The sequence below is a fragment of the Canis lupus genome, chromosome 9 (assembly GCF_003254725.2).
Source record: "Canis lupus dingo isolate Sandy chromosome 9, ASM325472v2, whole genome shotgun sequence".
Classification (NCBI taxonomy): Eukaryota; Metazoa; Chordata; class Mammalia; order Carnivora; family Canidae; genus Canis; species Canis lupus.
In genome coordinates, this window is record NC_064251.1 from 35,403,296 (window position 1) to 35,420,315 (window position 17,020).

Here is a 17,020-nt window from a genome sequence, read left to right on the forward strand (position 1 = left end):
TGTGTTTTAGTTTATTATTTTATAAAACCCTATTTGGATGCTAAGAATTCATTGTTACATGTAGTGACACCATAATTTATCTATTCAGTAGGTTCTAATTTTCTTAAGATAGAAGTGAAGGTACCTAAGTGATTATTATCAGGAAGCTATATAATATTTAAGAGAAAATGAAACCCCCAAAAAACCCTTTAAAGTGGGCAAAGAATGACAGTTCAACGTAGAAAGTGTTGTAGGTAATTCTGGCCTCTTTAATGTTGAATGACCAAAAAATACCAATATTTATTTTCATTTACCCATTTAGTGGGTCTAGTGACGACATTTCAATGGATGGATAACAAAGTTCTAGTATTTTTCTAAAGAGATAATTTTTAAAAATCTGTTTCATAGATCATAAAGCTTAGAATTATCTGGATCAAATCCATCATTTTGATTTAAATAATCTGAAATGTGTACCTTGGTCATTTGCAGATATTCTGTGATTTAACTCATTTTCTTATTAATGACTTGTATGGGCTAGTTTATATTCCTAGGCATTTAGGGGCAGTAAAGTAGGGAGTCTGTTAAGCAATCTGAATTTAAAATTTTGTCGGGGGGATCCCTGGGTGGCGCAGCGGTTTGGCGCCTGCCTTTGGCCCAGGGCGCGATCCTGGAGACCCGGGATCAAATCCCACGTCGGGCTCCCGGTGCATGGAGCCTGCTTCTCCCTCTGCCTGTGTCTCTGCCTCTCTGTCTCTCTCTGTGTGACTATCATGAATAAATAAATAAAATCTTTAAAAAATAAATAAATAAATAAATAAAATTTTGTCGGGAGTACACAAACAGTAAAAACCCACAAAGAAATGACTGAAAGAAGCACAGGTGAAGTCACAGGATTTTAATGACAGTCCATAATTTATCTCTTTGTGAGAATCAACAGAGATGAGTGTTCTCTTTACTAATGGGAAATGTTTGTGAATACTAGAACATGCTAAACTTTTGGAACTGTTTTGTTATTGTTTTATTTTTTCTTGACTCAGGAATTCATTGATGAGAATTGAAAGGACTCTCACTAGACTGTTTTGTGTAGCAGAAGAACCATTGATTTTGGATGTATAAACCGGAGGTTGAACTCTGACTTTGCCATTTGTATGCTACTGAATTGCTGTTGAGGGCCCCTTTAGCCCTGAATTTCTCAATTGTAGAAGGCAAGGATAAAAACAACTGTTCCCTAACAAGGGTTGTTAATATCAGTTTAGCTAATCTGCATCTAAACTATAAATCACTATACAGCATAGTTCTTGTTACATAAATCCAAACCCTAACCTTGGACTGGGTTAGACTATTAGAATAGACTATTAGAATTCTTAGACTATTAGAATAGAAAGAAAATTATGGCAGTAATTTACTTTATGTGCCTGATAATTGGATGCAGAAAGAAAGAATCAGCTATGTGAAGTAACATTCCCAAGGTCTCACAGTTAACTGAATCTCCCAACTTTGGAATGTTACTCTTTTTACTGTTTTAGATCTTAACCTTACTCCCCCATCTTTTTGGTGCAAATGTTTGCCTAAGATTGCACTGGTTATGAAAAACTGAATGAACATTTAGTAGATTGAGAGAAAATGAGAAATGGGATTTTTCAAGCTGTAATTTTGCAAATTATGTATTTTCTCCATTAAAATAAAATCATGGGGCAGCCCCCGTGACGCAGCGGTTTAGCGCCGCCTGCAGCCTAGGGCATGATCCTGGAGACCCTGGGTGAGTCCCACGTCAGGCTCTCTGCATGGAGCCTGCTTCTCCCTCTCTGCCTGTGTCTCTGCCTCTCTTTCTCTCTCTCTGTGTGTGTGTGTGTGTATGTGTGTGTCTCTATGAATAAATAAATAAATAATCTTTAAAAAAATAAATAAAAATCATGTTTTTACCCATGGGAACATAAAATTATATCTTTACATATTGGAAGTGAGAGATAAACATTCCCCCCAAAGCTATGAAACTCTGAAAAAGGGGGGTCCCTAAAATGTTCTCCAGGTTGTAGCTTTACTTAAAATTTTATCTAATTAAAAGTTAGATCCGGAACAATGGCCTGTTCAACAATTAGAAGACTATTTAATGTATTTTACACTTCACTAAATTAAGTTGAAGGACATTTTAAGCCAGAAATATAGACCCTTATAATCTACTGACCTATTATTGGGAGATATATTGAGATTTTGAATGCATAAATTGTATCCTAACTTGGGGTTTTAATTTGTCTAATTCCCCTAAGACTTTAGAAAGTTCAAAAAGAGGGGCGCTTGGTGGCTCAGTTGGTTACATAGCCAGCTCTCAATTTCAGCTCAGGTCACAATCTCGGGGTTCTGGGATCGAGCTTTGCATCAAGCTTCCATGTGGGGCTCTGAAGCTCAGTGGAGAGTCAGCTTGAGGATTCCTTCCCTTTTCTCTCTGCCCATTTCCCCCTCTAAAATAAATTAATAAATCTTTTTTTAAAAAAAGTTAAAGGATTCAAGGACTTTGTTTTTTCATATACTTTATTCAACTAATGAATTTTCAAAGAACACACTTTTATACTGCCCAGCCATGTGATAATCTCTGGTTCTTAGAGCCAGATGATCTAAGAGTTAGTGATATTGTGCATGGTGTTTGAATTATCTTTGGCTTTTTACCCCTGCACAAGTGGAAAACTGTATCAAAAAGCCTCACTAGTCAAAATATATTTATTACTGTTTGTTTAGATTATCTACTAAATTTCCAACAATAAATTGCAATTTCTTAATCTTAATAGTTGTAGAGAAGTCTACAGCTACTTTGAAGAAGTCTGTGAATGAATGTACTGAATAGCCCCATTAACTATACATGCTTCTGGAAGCAAGAAAGGTTACTGAAAAGTGTAATATTCATGCATGCCTTGTATGAAGAACAGTGTGCATTATTGAGAAAGCTGACTTAATATTTTTGTGAGAATGTAGAATCACTTGAATAAATCATTTTTTTAATGAAATGTGTTCATTTTATTTAGGAATACAGTGGCCAAGAAAATTAGTCAATGGCTTCATCACTCTTTTCATGTTAAATTCTCCACTGATTCCTATTACTCTGGGAATTGCTATTTTCATGTCATCCTAAATGTTATTTGTGTTGCTTTAGGGAACGCAAAGTAATTTAGTTTCACATTGTTTTTGCATTACAAATGTAGCTAATGTTTAAAATGAATGGAGTATTATAGTCTTAGCAGTGGATGTACAGCCTACAAAGAACCTTTGTGAGCTGATTTTGGCAGTATTTTCTCAACACTCCTGCGAGAAACAAAACACCCCACATGTTTTAATATCAACCTTTTATTTTAAATGCTTCAACTGTACTTAAAATCTGCTAGTTGCAACATTTTAAAGTATTTCTTGTATATAAATATATCCTCACAATGAAAATTATTATTCAATGTTTGATTTATGCTTCTTTCTTATTTATGTCTTCTCATCCTATCCACAGACCTATAGAGTTTAACAGTTTTATTCTTAAAAATAAAAATTAAGTTGGGGTACCTGGGTGGCTCAGTCAGTTAAACTTCTGCCTTTAGCTTGGGTCATGATCCCGGGGTCATGGAATGGAGCATGGCATCTGCCTCCCCACTCAGTGGGAAGTCTGCCTCTCTTTCCCTCTGCAGCTCCCCCTGCTCACTTATTCTCTGTGTGTGTGTCAAATAAATAAATAAACTAAACTAGAAATAAATATATAAACTTAGTCGCAGGCTATTAAAATTGTTATTATGGGCAGCCCTGGTGGCGCAGCGGTTTGGCGCCGTCTGCAGCCCAGGGTGTGATCCTGGTGGCCCAGGATCGAGTCCCACGTCAGGCTCCCTGCATGGAGCCTGCTTCTCCCTCTGCCTGTGTCTCTCCCTCTCTCTCTATCGCTCATGAATAAATTAATTAATTAATTTTAAAAAATTAAAATAAAATAAAATTGTTATTATAACTCACTGCAAAGTAAGCTCCATTGATTGTCAGGAATATGTGCTAGATTCCTGTTTCAGGAGATTTTAGTCCTTTAAACAATCTAGGAATTCTTTGGATTTATCCACATGCCTCAGAATCTAACATTGTTTCATCACAAATTTCCAGAGAAAAACTTTGTAAAGACTTTACTTTGAGAGAACATGAGTTTATTTTTTTATGTAAAATTTTTAAGTTTTGTAGTTTTTTATTTTTATTTATTTATTTTTAAGATTTTATTTATTCATTTGATAGAGCACAAGCAGGGAGAGTGGCAGGCAGAGGGAGGGAGAAGCAGGCTCCCTGCTGAGCAGAGAGCCCAATGTGGTGCTGATCCCAGGATCCTGAGATCATGACCTGAGCCAAAGTCAGATGCTTAACCAGTTGAGCCACCCAGGCACCATGAGACCATGAATTTAAAGTAGCTGTGCAGTTTTGTGATTTTTCTCCAGTTACATTCAGCTGGTCAGACAGACCTTAAGAATGCAGGTTGTTCAGGGACATGCAGTTGTGCAACATGGTATATGATTGAGGAAGATGGGGACAAAGGAATTAGGGGTGTTTTCAAGGGAGTTATTTTATTATTTTATTATTTTATTTTGTTTTATTTTATTTATGAGAGACAGAGAGAGAGGCAGAGACACAGGCAGAGGGAGAAGAAGCAGGCTCCATGCAGGGAGCCTTACGTGGGACCCGATCCCGGGTCTCCAGGATCACGCCCTGGGCCAAAGGCGGCGCTAAACCGCTGAGCCACATGGGTTGCCGTTTTCAAGGGAGTTTGAAGAGACAAAGAATAGTGTAAAATATTTTCAAAAATGCTTAAAATGCAAAAAAGTTGTGATGCTTTTATAATCTTAACTAGAACACAGGTAGCTCTTTGCATGTTTGCTTTATTAGTTCTTTCGGAATGGCAAAAGTTTTTCAAAAGTTGTTTTTAAAACTGTGAATTGGGATCCCTGGGTGGCTCAGCGGTTTAATGCCTGCCTTTAGCCCAGGGCATGATCCTGGAGTCATAGGATCAAGTCCCACATCGGGCTCCCTGCATGGAGCCTGCTTCTATCTCTGCCTGTGTCTCTGCCTCTCTCTCTCTCTCTGTGTCTCTCATGAATAAATGAATAAAATCTTAAAAAAAAAATAAAAATAAAAAATAAAACTGTGAACTTATTTTGTTTGTAAGAAGTAGACTGATTAAAAGAAAATAACTTCCCTTGGTTATTCCTTACAAAACAAAATTCCAGACTATTTTGTTTTCCAGAGAATTGAGTAGGAAATGTCAGTAAGCTGTTTTCTTTTATAGCGTATTGTGTAAGAACACATTATTTGCTCAAATGAAAATTCCTATTGCAATATCTTTAAAAACATCTTCAAATAATTGCATAATACCATTATTATAAGTAAGAACTCAAATATACTCAAGTTGTTTTGGACAAAAGTTTTTAACTCAGCTATCACAGTCTTTTGCACAGGGACAAGTTTTAAAATTTTTTCTTCATAACATAGATACCCCTTTGTGACTTGTTCATCCTTTTGCCACAAATTAATTACATTTTACTTATTATGATGTAGGTGAATGGCTGTTCATCCCTGAAACAAATTCCCTACAGAATTAGGCTTGATACGAATGCATCAGATAGAAAATCCCAAACATCCTCAGTTAATTTTATTTATAAAGCCCAGAAAGCATGATTTCTGGAATAGATTTACACTTTGTGAACCTGTTGTGATTCTCTGGTTTTAGAGATTTTCACAAAATAACGTCATTTATCTTTTTTTTGGAATTGCTTGGGCTATATCTTTTGAAAACATCCTCACATAAGTATGACTTAAGTTTGCAGAATCAAATTTCCAGCTTTTATGAATGTACTCTCTGAGCTCCCATACTTGCTTCTGTACTTTCTTCCTCATCATTACAGCTAGTATATATTGAGTTCGTAGGAAAAGTGAGAGAATATAATTAGTATTTTATATGCATTACCTTGTTTGATCCTCATAGCAACGCTTTGATATATGTCATGTTATCTCTATTTTACAGATTAAAGAAACTGACATTTAGAGAGATTTAGAAATATGTCCAAGTTCATAGATACTTAAGTTTGAGTTTGAATCCAGTTCTGTTAGACTCCAAAACCTATTTTCTTCCCACTAAGTTAGATATTATGTATCTATTTCATTTTAAGTGAAGTCCTGTGCTCGTCTGGCTTCCCCACCAGAAGGAAGGACCCTCTGGAAGACAAGGACCTTGTGTTATTTGTATTTATGTCTTCAGAGTCTGGTACAGCCCCCAGGATTTTTTTTTTTGATCCCCAAATTTTTTAAATGAGAATTTTAAAAATGTTTTCAGTGAAAGACACTGAAATAGCAATGAGGCATGTACCAATGAAGTAGTTCCTCTAGTGTAAGCAGTTTACTGCCTCATAAACCTCCTACCCTTTTGATGTGGTTATACACATGCATGTACAAACACACACACATACATGCATTCTTTCATTCTTACCAATACCGTGGCACCGAGAATTTGTTATCATTTTGTAGATCCGAAAATCAAGGTCTAGGAATGCCTGGTAGCTCAGTTGGTAGAGCATGACTCTTGGTCTCGGGGTTGTGAGTTCTAGCTTCATTTTGGGTGTAGAGATTACTTTAAAATAAAATCCAAGCAAACAAAAAAAGAAAATCAAGATCTAGAAAAAATGAGATTTGCTTAAGATCACATCACTAATTAGTGACAAATCTGGGATGCAAATCCAGATTTTCAAGCTTTCTTATAATCATCTACTCTAGGCTATCCATCTGTGCTAGTGGAAACCTATACTTTATTTCTTGATTTCTTTATTTGCTTATTGTGAAATGATGGCAAGAAAACAAAGGTGTTCACAAGTGGATTATGTCTAAAAGAAGACACCTTCTGTGGGACACCTGAGTGGCTCAGCGGTTGAGCGTCTGTCTGCCTTTGGCTCAGGGCATGATCCCGGAGTCCCTGAGTCCCGCATTGGGCTCTCTTCAGAGGAACCTGCTTCTCCCTCTGCCTATGTCTCTACCTCTCTATCTGCGTCTCTCATGAATAAATAAATAAAATCTTAAAAAAAAAAAAAAGACACCTTCTGTTGAAGTAATGGATGTATGCTCTTTGTTCAGTCTTTTTATATATAGTCTTTCACTTATTTTCCTTTACAAAGCATATATTTTGCAGGTAGTAATTATAGTTAGAATTTTAGTCAAGGAATAAAATAGTTCCAACTAACTATAGAAAGACCGAACCCGTGACTATATCATATTCTAATCAGTTGAATATAGGCTTAACAGGATTCCTGGCACACTCAGTGTTTTAAGGACTCTGCATTGCAAATCAGACCAAAGTACTGTGCTTCTTCTTCTTTTTCTTTAAAATGTATTTATTTGGGGGGTGGAAGGGGCAGAGGAAGAGAGACAATCAACTTGATCTCAGCACCCTAAGATCATGAACTGAGCTGAAATCAAGAGCCAGCCAACTGACTGAGCCATCTAGGCACCCCAGAGTTCTGTGCTTCTTGAGTAGAAAGATTTGCTTTACTAACACCTAAAAGAATTATAGCAGTTATAGACAATCTTGCATTTTTGTGTAGAATAATTATGTCAGCACAATTTATATATTATAATACAGGGGTTTAAAGTAAAAATTTATATCTATACATGTAATATAAAACATGATATAAAGAATAAATTTAGCATAAACATTTTGGAATGACTAGAAAAGTTTACAACTACATGACTTTTATACTTTTGCTACTTCTATTAGGGTTTCTGTACAAATTATTCAAATCTTGATTATAATAGAGAAGATGGAAGTGTAAACACGTTATTCAAATAGTGTGTAGAATATTATTACCATGTTGATTTCTCAGTTTTATTCAGTCATAAATGCAAAGCAGAACTATGTAACATGTCATTGGATTTTATTTTGCCTTGTTAGCTCCTCAAGAGTTATTGATCTATGAAATGGCAGAGAATGGAAAAAATTGTGACCAGAGACGTGTAGCAATGAACAAGGAACAATATAATGGAAACTTCACAGGTAAATTATGGTGGTTTGGAGGTAGAAGATCTACAGGTTTAAATGATATCCTTTTCATTGGAATAAAATAGAAATATATCTAGTATTTACTATCTTCTGTTAATAATATGTTAAGATACATAAGATTCTTATATGTCTTTATATAAGATTACAGAAGTCCCAGCCCCTTGTTTGCATTTTCTTTTTCCATGGTTTCAGTTACCTGTGGCCAACTGCAGTCCAGTAACAGAATGATCTATTATCAGAAGTCCAGTAAAAGCCTAATGCCACAATGTAATGCAACAATGCCTGCATCATTTACTTCACTTCCTCTCATTACATAGGCATTTTATCATATCATGTAATCTCAAGGACGACAGTACAGTAAAACATTTTGAGAGAGAGAGTTAACATTCACATAACTTCTATTATAGTGTATTTTTATAATTATTTTATTATTAGTTACTGCTATCAATCTTACTGTGCCTAATTTATAAATTAAACTTTATCACAGCTATATAGATACAGGAAAAAACATACTATATATAGAATTTAGTACTATCTGTAGCTTCAGACATCCACTTGATGTCTTGGAACATGTCCCCCACAGATAAGGGGTGACTACTGTAATTATCTTTTGTTTATGCTTCATAGTAAATGAAATTATGGGCCATTTGGTGAACTCTTCACAGTAAATGAAATTATAGGACCATACAGGCCTATATGGTGAATTTTGACAGTGATAGCAGAAGCAGCCTAACCACAGTCACATCAGCAGTGGTCTAGGTACAAGATGATGATTTGTTAATCTTATAGTATGGTTAATATTTATTTGGGATTGTTTGGTGCTCAGTTTTATCGTGCTGCTTTGTAACTTTAGAAGTAAATTATAAAGTTATTTATTATAATAATCCTAAACATACAAATATCAAAAAAGTCAGAATGTGATCATTGTGGGTTTATCTTAAATCTTTCATTTGCGACAAATAAATTTGTATTTTAATCAAAATCAGAATTTGTGGTAAATTTCAGTATTTTCATACTCTTTTCATACATTTACCCCCCCCCCAAAAAAACCCTGAAAGCCCTGAAAATTATGGCTTTTATTTACATAGATGGTTCAAGTAGGAGCTTTCCTTACTGTGTTGAAAGGACAATGAAAGATTTTCCATTTCTGTTCATTGTAATAGTTTTCTTTTTGACTTCTAAATTGTTTGGCATCTCAAATGTATTGCAAATAAACTCTAGCATGGTGATAATATATTATAGAAGTTATCTTATGTTGGAAGAAGTACAAACTATGTGAAATAGTAGCTCCTCTTTGTCCTGATCACTACGTTGCCTTGGAGAACACATTTTGCAGCACTTCTCTGACTTTTGGTTACTCCGATTATTGATAAATTTTATACCATTTCACCAAGAGTTTCAGGTTTCAGAGATAGGCGTGCATATGTCATATAGTCTCTTCACATTAGGAGCTTAGGCATAGTATTTTTTCTTTCTCTCTAAAGGAATGCACATTTATATATTCTTTCCCTACTGCCTACTCCCTTGAAATTTAAAATTAATGTTAGTATGGCATATTTACTCTCCTGTACAGTGTTTCTTTTTTTAGCTTAATATTTCCTAAGGATTTTGCTGTAATTGTACATGAAGAACTTAATCATTATGGCTGTTTAGTTTCCCATCGTATGAGAATTACTCTTCTGTTTTCTGTTGTTAACATTTAAGTTGATTATAATCTTTTGTTTAGACAGATAACATTGAACTGAATACACTTGTACAAGAAACATTTCACCTCATACTTAATCATTATTAGAAATGAGATTATTAGGGATCCCTGGGTAGCTCAGCAGTTTAGCGCCTGCCTTTGGCCCAGGGCGCGATCTGGAGTCCCGGGATTGAGTCCTACATCAGGCTCCCTGCATGGAGCCTGTTTATCCTTCTGCCTGTGTCTCTGCCTCTCTCTCTCTCTGTATCTCTCATGAATGAATAAATAAAATCTTAAAAAAAAAATGGAACTATCTGGTATATGCATTTGCAATTTTGATATTAACCTTAATTGTACTCTTACTAAGTGTCAGACTCTTCTGAGAACTTTACATATATTAACTCATTAAATCTTTTCAGTGACGTTAAAATAGTAAGTACTATTTTCATCTTCATTTTAGAGAAGGGAAAACTGAGACATAAAAAAATTAACTAACTAACTTGCCCAAGGTCATTTGACTTGTAGCCAGGATTTGGAACCAAGTAGTTTGCCTTCCCATTTGGAACTCTAAACCACTTTGCTCTGTGATATGATGCTGAATTACCCTTCATAGAAGGTGGGCCAACTTAGTATCCCAGTAGTGTACAAGAACAGAAATTTGTGTCCTGACAATAAAATCACTGCAAAAATCATTCTTAGAATATAGCAGAAGTACGTTAGCCAAAACTTATTATAATGTGAACATATTGCTTGTTTTTTGAGGTTTTTATGCAGTCCTTTAAATATGGGTTGTAAAAGTAGATTAATTTTGAAAGTGATGAGGAGAAGTAAACATTCTGTTTTACCTTCTGCACTAATGTTTTTCAGACCCCTCTTCAATGAATGAAAAGAAGAGGAGGGATCGGGAAGAAAGGCAGAATATTGTCCTGTGGAGACAGCCACTCATTACCTTGCAGTATTTTTCTCTGGAAATCCTAGTAATCTTGAAGGACTGGACCTCAAAGTAAATATCTTCCATTACCTTTTATATAAACCTTATTTACTAACTTTAGAAATCTTTAACAATCTCCTACTCTTTACCAACTGCTCTTTCAAAATGAATTAAATTTAAAATATTTAGGAACATTTATTTTCCTTTCTGAAGTTTGCAGAAAAATAGATTAGGGGAATATATTGCTATTTGCTCACTGGATTATTACAGTCTTTTATGCAAAGAAGAACCTAGAAAACAAGATATTTTTTTTTCTTCTGGCTTTACCTTTAGAAGAAATTGGGCCTGTGTACATTAGATACACTGATTCTTTGGTAGGGCAGGGTCCAGGATATGTGGCACTTTTACTGATAATTTGAGTCAGTGAAAAAGGACTCTGCCATGGAAATGTGTTGTATCTTTAAGGTCAGTACTTATAAGCCCTGTTTCAGATATCATAACAAGCAAGTTGAACCTTTACATACTTTATCATTTTGGCTTGTCTTTCTAAGTTATTATCTTTAATAATATCCTGTTTTTATTGTATTTAGTTTCTAAAACATTTTGTAACCTTTTTCGGTTCATTTGCTCCTTAAAGCAACTCTGTGAAACTAGTGAAACAAGTTTATGATTACAGTTGGCTCTTGAACAACATGGGGTTTGGGGATTCCAACCCCCACACATTTGAAAATCTGTGTATAATTTTTGACTCCTCAAAAACATAACTACCAACTGGAAATTTGTTGGCATAATTTTGACTGGAAATTTTTGGAGATATATATATATATATATATATTACATGCTGTATTCTTAGAATATAGTAAACTAGGGAGAAGAAAATGTTATTAAGAAAAATATATGGAAGAGAGCAGCCTCAGTGGCTTAGTGGTTTAGCGCTGCCTTCAGCCCAGGGCGTGATCCTGGAGACCCCGATCGAGTCCCACATTGGGTTCCTTGCAGGGAGCCTGCTTCTCCCTCTGCTGTCTCTGTCTCTCTCTCTCTGTGTGTCTCTAATGAATAAATAAAATCTTTAAAAAAAAAAAAGAAAAGAAAAGAAAAACATATGGAAGAGAAAATAACCTTTACAGTACTATACTGTAAAAAATCCACGTGTGATCCCTGTGCAGCTCTGACCCATTTTGTACAAGGGTCAATTTTATTATGATCTTGAAAACAAAAAACCGAATCAGATTAGTTGTCTTACTCAATGTGCGATACTTAGGGACTCTGACCCAGGTCCTCTAACTTGAAGGCCAGTCTTCTTTTCATGCCTCTCCCAGTGGGAAGTTGAGTTGTAAACAAGATCAGTCTTTTGGGTAAGGGAAAGGCTACAGTTGGGCTTATGATAAGAAATTGAGTGTTCTATACCCATGTATCTTCTCTTGACCTCTGTAACCCAAGAGACCATCGTGTTTAAGGACAGAAGAGTTCAGCACAAAAGATATGATTCTCTAGCTATGTTAAATAACATAAGTGCTTCAATAAGAAATTGTTTTGGAAGTGGTAAATACTGAAAGTGAGACTGAGATATTTCATTTATTTTTGTTTTTAAATTGTTTTTAAGATTATGGCATCGTCAAAGCATTGTGGTGTCTTTTTTACTGCTGCTTGCTGTACTTACAGCTACGTATTATACTGAAGGAGCACATCAACAGGTAAGAGGTTCTGCTTTTCTGTTTTTGTACCTCATACCTCCCAAAGAATTTTAAAAAGGGACTATTGTGGATTTGATAACAGTTTTTAACCGCTACATTTTGGACTTGGTTTTGTCTTTTAAATTTATCTCATAACTGATATCTTAATGTCTTTCTTTTAAGACCAAATATTAAAAATATTCTTGTGTCAGTTCATGGCTGCTGAGCATTTACGCATCATTTTTATTTTCAAGGTTTCAAATGTAACTTTCCTGATTGTGTTTAGTCAAAATAGTCATGAATCCTTTAATCAGCACCAAGTCTTCATATTTTTTTTAACACACTCCTGTGATCCATCCAAACAGATATATTCATCTTAGATTGAAAGTTAGGTTTTATAAGTCTAAAATAGGGAGAAGTTAATTTGCCAGTAGTCTGTAAGTACAACATAACTGAAAGGAAAATAGGACGTTTTGTTAATAACTTTTGTTAAAATAGTAAGACATTAGTGTATTCTAATAGGAAATGGTTTTAAATGTGGTATCGTTTTATATTTTAAAGCAGTTAACCTCTAATTGCAAAGAAGTTTTTATAGTTTTAAATGCATTTCTCTTAAATATTTTGAAGAAATCTATGCCAGTAAGAGTTTGTGAGGAACTGGTTTGATGAATTTGCTTGCCAGTATGAGAGTCTAGGACCTAGTGTCTGGAATGCCTCCAACAAGTCCTTTGCTCAGTGGACTTTGTTCAGTTTGCTCGTTTAAAAAGCATCTGGGTCTTAAAGTTACAAAAATAATTTTATTCCATTTTTTATTTGGATAAACAAGAATCTATTCCATTCACAAATACATAAATAACTGCCCCACTCTCATGCTGTTTATTACAATGCTTTCTTAAACAAAATGCTTTTTGTAACTTTTAGATAGATTTAAAAATTTTATTCTTATAGTTATCTTATTAGTAATTTGTGTTTTTCCTGTAAATGTCATTATATAGGAATGGTAGGACTTTAAAGGTGTAAAAACAAGAGCTTTATTAGAATCAGATGAATTTGTTGCCTCTCTGCCATCATATATATGAAGAATTAGGCCTTTTGAAGGGGTTTTTACTCTTAATGCTTTCTTCCTACTAGAAATTTATATAGTTGATTTGTTTTATTTTGATCATAGGTGGTATATAACACATTTTTGTTTAACAAATTTGTTGAGTTTTTTTTCACTGGATCCTTTTTGTTTTTCAGTATGTGCAACGTATAGAGAAACAGTTTCTTTTGTATGCCTACTGGATAGGCTTAGGAATTTTATCTTCTGTTGGGCTTGGAACAGGGCTGCACACCTTCCTCCTTTATCTGGTAAGAATAACAATAAGCAAGATTGAAAGAGATGTTTCAATTGGTGCTTTTACTTCAGAAGTTAAAAATCTAAGATTTTTATTTACCTTTGCATTTTAAAAGCATTCTCATCCTCAAATCAGTGTTTTAAATTTGATTTAGAATTCTGTTTTTTTTTTTTTTTTTTTTCCTTTTGGGTTGAGGATTTAAAAAGAGAAGGATAAAACCCTTGGGCAAATGAGATTGTTTAATTAAATTAATTCACCCGGGAAATGTTTTTTCCTTCCAGATTTTGGAATAATGGTTCTTTTGCTTATGTAATTATTATTTTAATAGTTGAAGTTCTTTAAATGTACAAAATAACATGTAAGGCTTAGAATTAATTTAAACAGTTTACTTTGTTAATCAGCAAATGAGAAATGGTGTCTTCCCTCATGTCATCAAACACCATGTATACACACTTGAATAGTCATTTTGGTATTCTAACTGAATGTGGTTAATGAAGTGTTATTCATATAGAATTAAAAGCTTCCTTAAGCCCTTTTAAATCAAAATATAAAATGTACCCCTCCTAAAAATATTTTATTTATGAAATTGGAGAGATAAAAGATAGGTTTTCCAAATGTACTGAAATAATAGCAGAATTAAGACCAGGAGATGAAAAGCAGGACATCTAGGGCACAGAATGTAAATGACATTTTCGGGGTCATGTAAATATGGGCTTGATGAGTGAGTGCTTCATTAAATTTTGTGCCGGGATGTCTCTCTTATTTCACTCTATTCCTGTTCCTGAGGAATTGAAAACCATTCCCTATTTGAAACAGCTTGATCTTGGTTGGGGAAAGACAGGTAAAAAGTTGTCACAGCAGTACTAATTGCTGAATAAAGTTCAGCACAGCAAACACTTGCAACCTTTATGCTTCAATGAATTCATTTCTGAAGCAGGGAAGTATTAAGGAATGATTGTTCAGAAGACTGCTGACTTAATGGCTTGAAGAATAATTTGAGAATTAATCTGTAATGCATACCTTCTCCAAGTTTATAACACTTGAAAATCTGAAATTTTATAATTCTGTTCATGATTGGTTGCTGATTTTATCCCAAATAGGGACATAAATCTCAGAGAACTAATCTATATCAGTGTTTCTTTAATATTTACATTCTTAGAAGTATGCTATATTAGAGGTTGAGGGAGAAGAGAAAAGAAGGAATTAAAGAGTCTAGGTTACCTTCTGTTCTTTTCTAGACCTTTCCTCTGAGACTCCTTGGGGAAACCAGATTAAGGAACTCATTTGTAGCATTTTATTAATTTAGGAGTATCTAAAAAGCAACCCAGGTAGCAGATTCTGCCAAACCTTAAAGAGAGATTCTAATGAAATTGCACAAGTTAAAGAAATTTGAAATAGGGAAGTTTTATGTTTCCTCTTTCTTTTCATGTCCATGAGAAACCTTTATGAAATGACATTTATAAAATGTCTTAATGTGAAGCATTATTTAGTTCCTTCGATCCATGAAGGACTTAGAAACGTACAGTCATTTATTATTAAATTCATTTGAGTGAAAAATTAGGTCTTTGCCATAAATTAAGCAGCTACTTCTGCTGGGGGATCAGAGTGCAGATGTAATAGAGTGTGGTTAGGCTTTTCATAAGTGTGGAAGGAATTCCTCAAGAGTTACTTGAAGAAACATGTTATACTCTCATTAAAGTCAATACTGTATATATTATACTAGTTTACCAAGTATATAGATTTAATCAAGGAGCATCTAAAACTGTGTTGCATTTTACATGAGAGCTATATAAAACTTTTGTGGCGGGGATCCCTGGGTGGCGCAGCGGTTTGGCGCCTGCCTTTGGCCCAGGGCGCGATCCTGGAGACCCGGGATCAAATCCCACATCGGGCTCCCTGCATGGAGCCTGCTTCTCCCTCTGCCTGTGTCTCTGCCTCTCTCTCTCTCTGTGAGACTATCATAAATAAATAAAAATTTAAAAAAAAATGTAAAACTTTTGTGGCACAGTGCCTTGGTGGCACATTGAGTTATTTGCCTGACTCTTGGTTTTGGCTCAGGTCATGATATTGGGTTGTGAGATTTAGCCCCACTCCACGCGTAGCATGAATTCTGCCAAAGTTTCTTTCTCCCTCTCCCTCTGCCACTCTTCCCCTTGCGTGCACACTGTCTCTTAAATAGATAAATCAATCAACATGATAAATAAATAAAAGTTTTGTGGCGTTATCACTGCTGATAATAAACTGGGGTCCAGAATGGATCAGACTACTTTTTCAGCATTAAGTAAATTTGATTTTTGTTTGTGAGTAGCATTTATAATTATTTTAAATGTGCTAAAATTAAATACAAGTAAAATAACCATATCTGCATTTTGAATATATGTTACTGGCTGTACTGGGGGAGATAGGTTGAAAGTGGGAGAAAAAGAAGATAGGGCAGTTATGATAACCCTTCAGAGAGATACAGGCTTCCATGGAGATAGCAAGAAGTATGGAGAGCAGGGGAAATTACAAAAAAGAATTTGCAGAGAGACATCAAACAGAATGGAACTAAAAGATGGTATAAATTTTTAGTATTTCAGAAGAGTGATTGGAGTAGTAGTAGCATTCGGATGAAACAGGATACATCTTAGAGAAATGTGAATAGTACAATCGCTAAGATACTGTGATTTAGTTATGGGGGAAAGAGCCAAAGATAACTGTTGGATTTTGCTTAGAGTGAGTAGATGCTGATACCATTACTTTTTTTTTTAAGATTTTATTTATTCATGAGAGACACAGAGAGAGAGAGAGAGAGAGGCAGAGACACAGGCAGAGGGAGAAGCAGGCTCCATGCAGGGAGCCCAACACGGGACTCGATCCCAGGTCTTCAGGATCAGGCCCTTGGCTGAAGGCAGCGCTAAACCGCTGAGCCACCCGGGCTGCCTGATGCTGATGCCATTACTGAAGAGAAAACAATTTTGTATTATAAGTATCTGAAAAGAGAAATTTTAAAAGATGTACTATATTGCAGGGTAGATGACATCTTCACCTGATTTGAGTGGGTTACTCATGCCAGTGGTTGGACAGAAAGAAAAGGGAAATTTACAAAGGACTAAGAACACCCACTCCCCCTCCCTCCCTCCCTTCCTTCCTTTCTTTTTCTCTCTCTTTAGAGAGAGAGAATGAGAACATGCCTGTGACAGGGCAGGGGGAGGGGCAGAGGGAGAGAGGTAGAGAGAATCTTAAGCAGGCTCCACACCCAGTACGTGATCTGATGACCCTAATTGGGATCATGACCAGAGCCAAAACCAAGAGTCAGTCACTTAATCACTGAACCACCCAGCTGCAGTGCCCTATTTCTCTCCTCCTTTCTTCCCTCCCTCCTTCCCTCCCTCT

The 17,020-nt window shown here is 35.3% G+C and overlaps 1 protein-coding gene across 6 annotated transcripts in view; it reads left to right on the forward strand.

The window, feature by feature from the left end:
• VMP1 (vacuole membrane protein 1) overlaps positions 1-17,020 on the forward strand; it is a 144,421-nt gene that overhangs the window by 11,183 nt on the left and 116,218 nt on the right. For 4 of the 6 annotated variants that reach the window (XM_025440664.3, XM_025440665.3, XM_049114165.1 and 1 more), the window contains 4 exons: positions 7,913-8,014; positions 10,572-10,707; positions 12,239-12,329; positions 13,548-13,658. In XM_025440664.3, the coding sequence (XP_025296449.1) occupies positions 7,939-8,014; positions 10,572-10,707; positions 12,239-12,329; positions 13,548-13,658 (414 nt within the window). In that variant the 5' untranslated portion in view covers positions 7,913-7,938. Of the gene's footprint in view, positions 1-1,715; positions 1,739-7,912; positions 8,015-10,571; positions 10,708-12,238; positions 12,330-13,547; positions 13,659-17,020 lie in introns of those variants that run through there. The other 2 variants (XM_049114164.1, XM_049114166.1) reach the window with 2 other exon arrangements.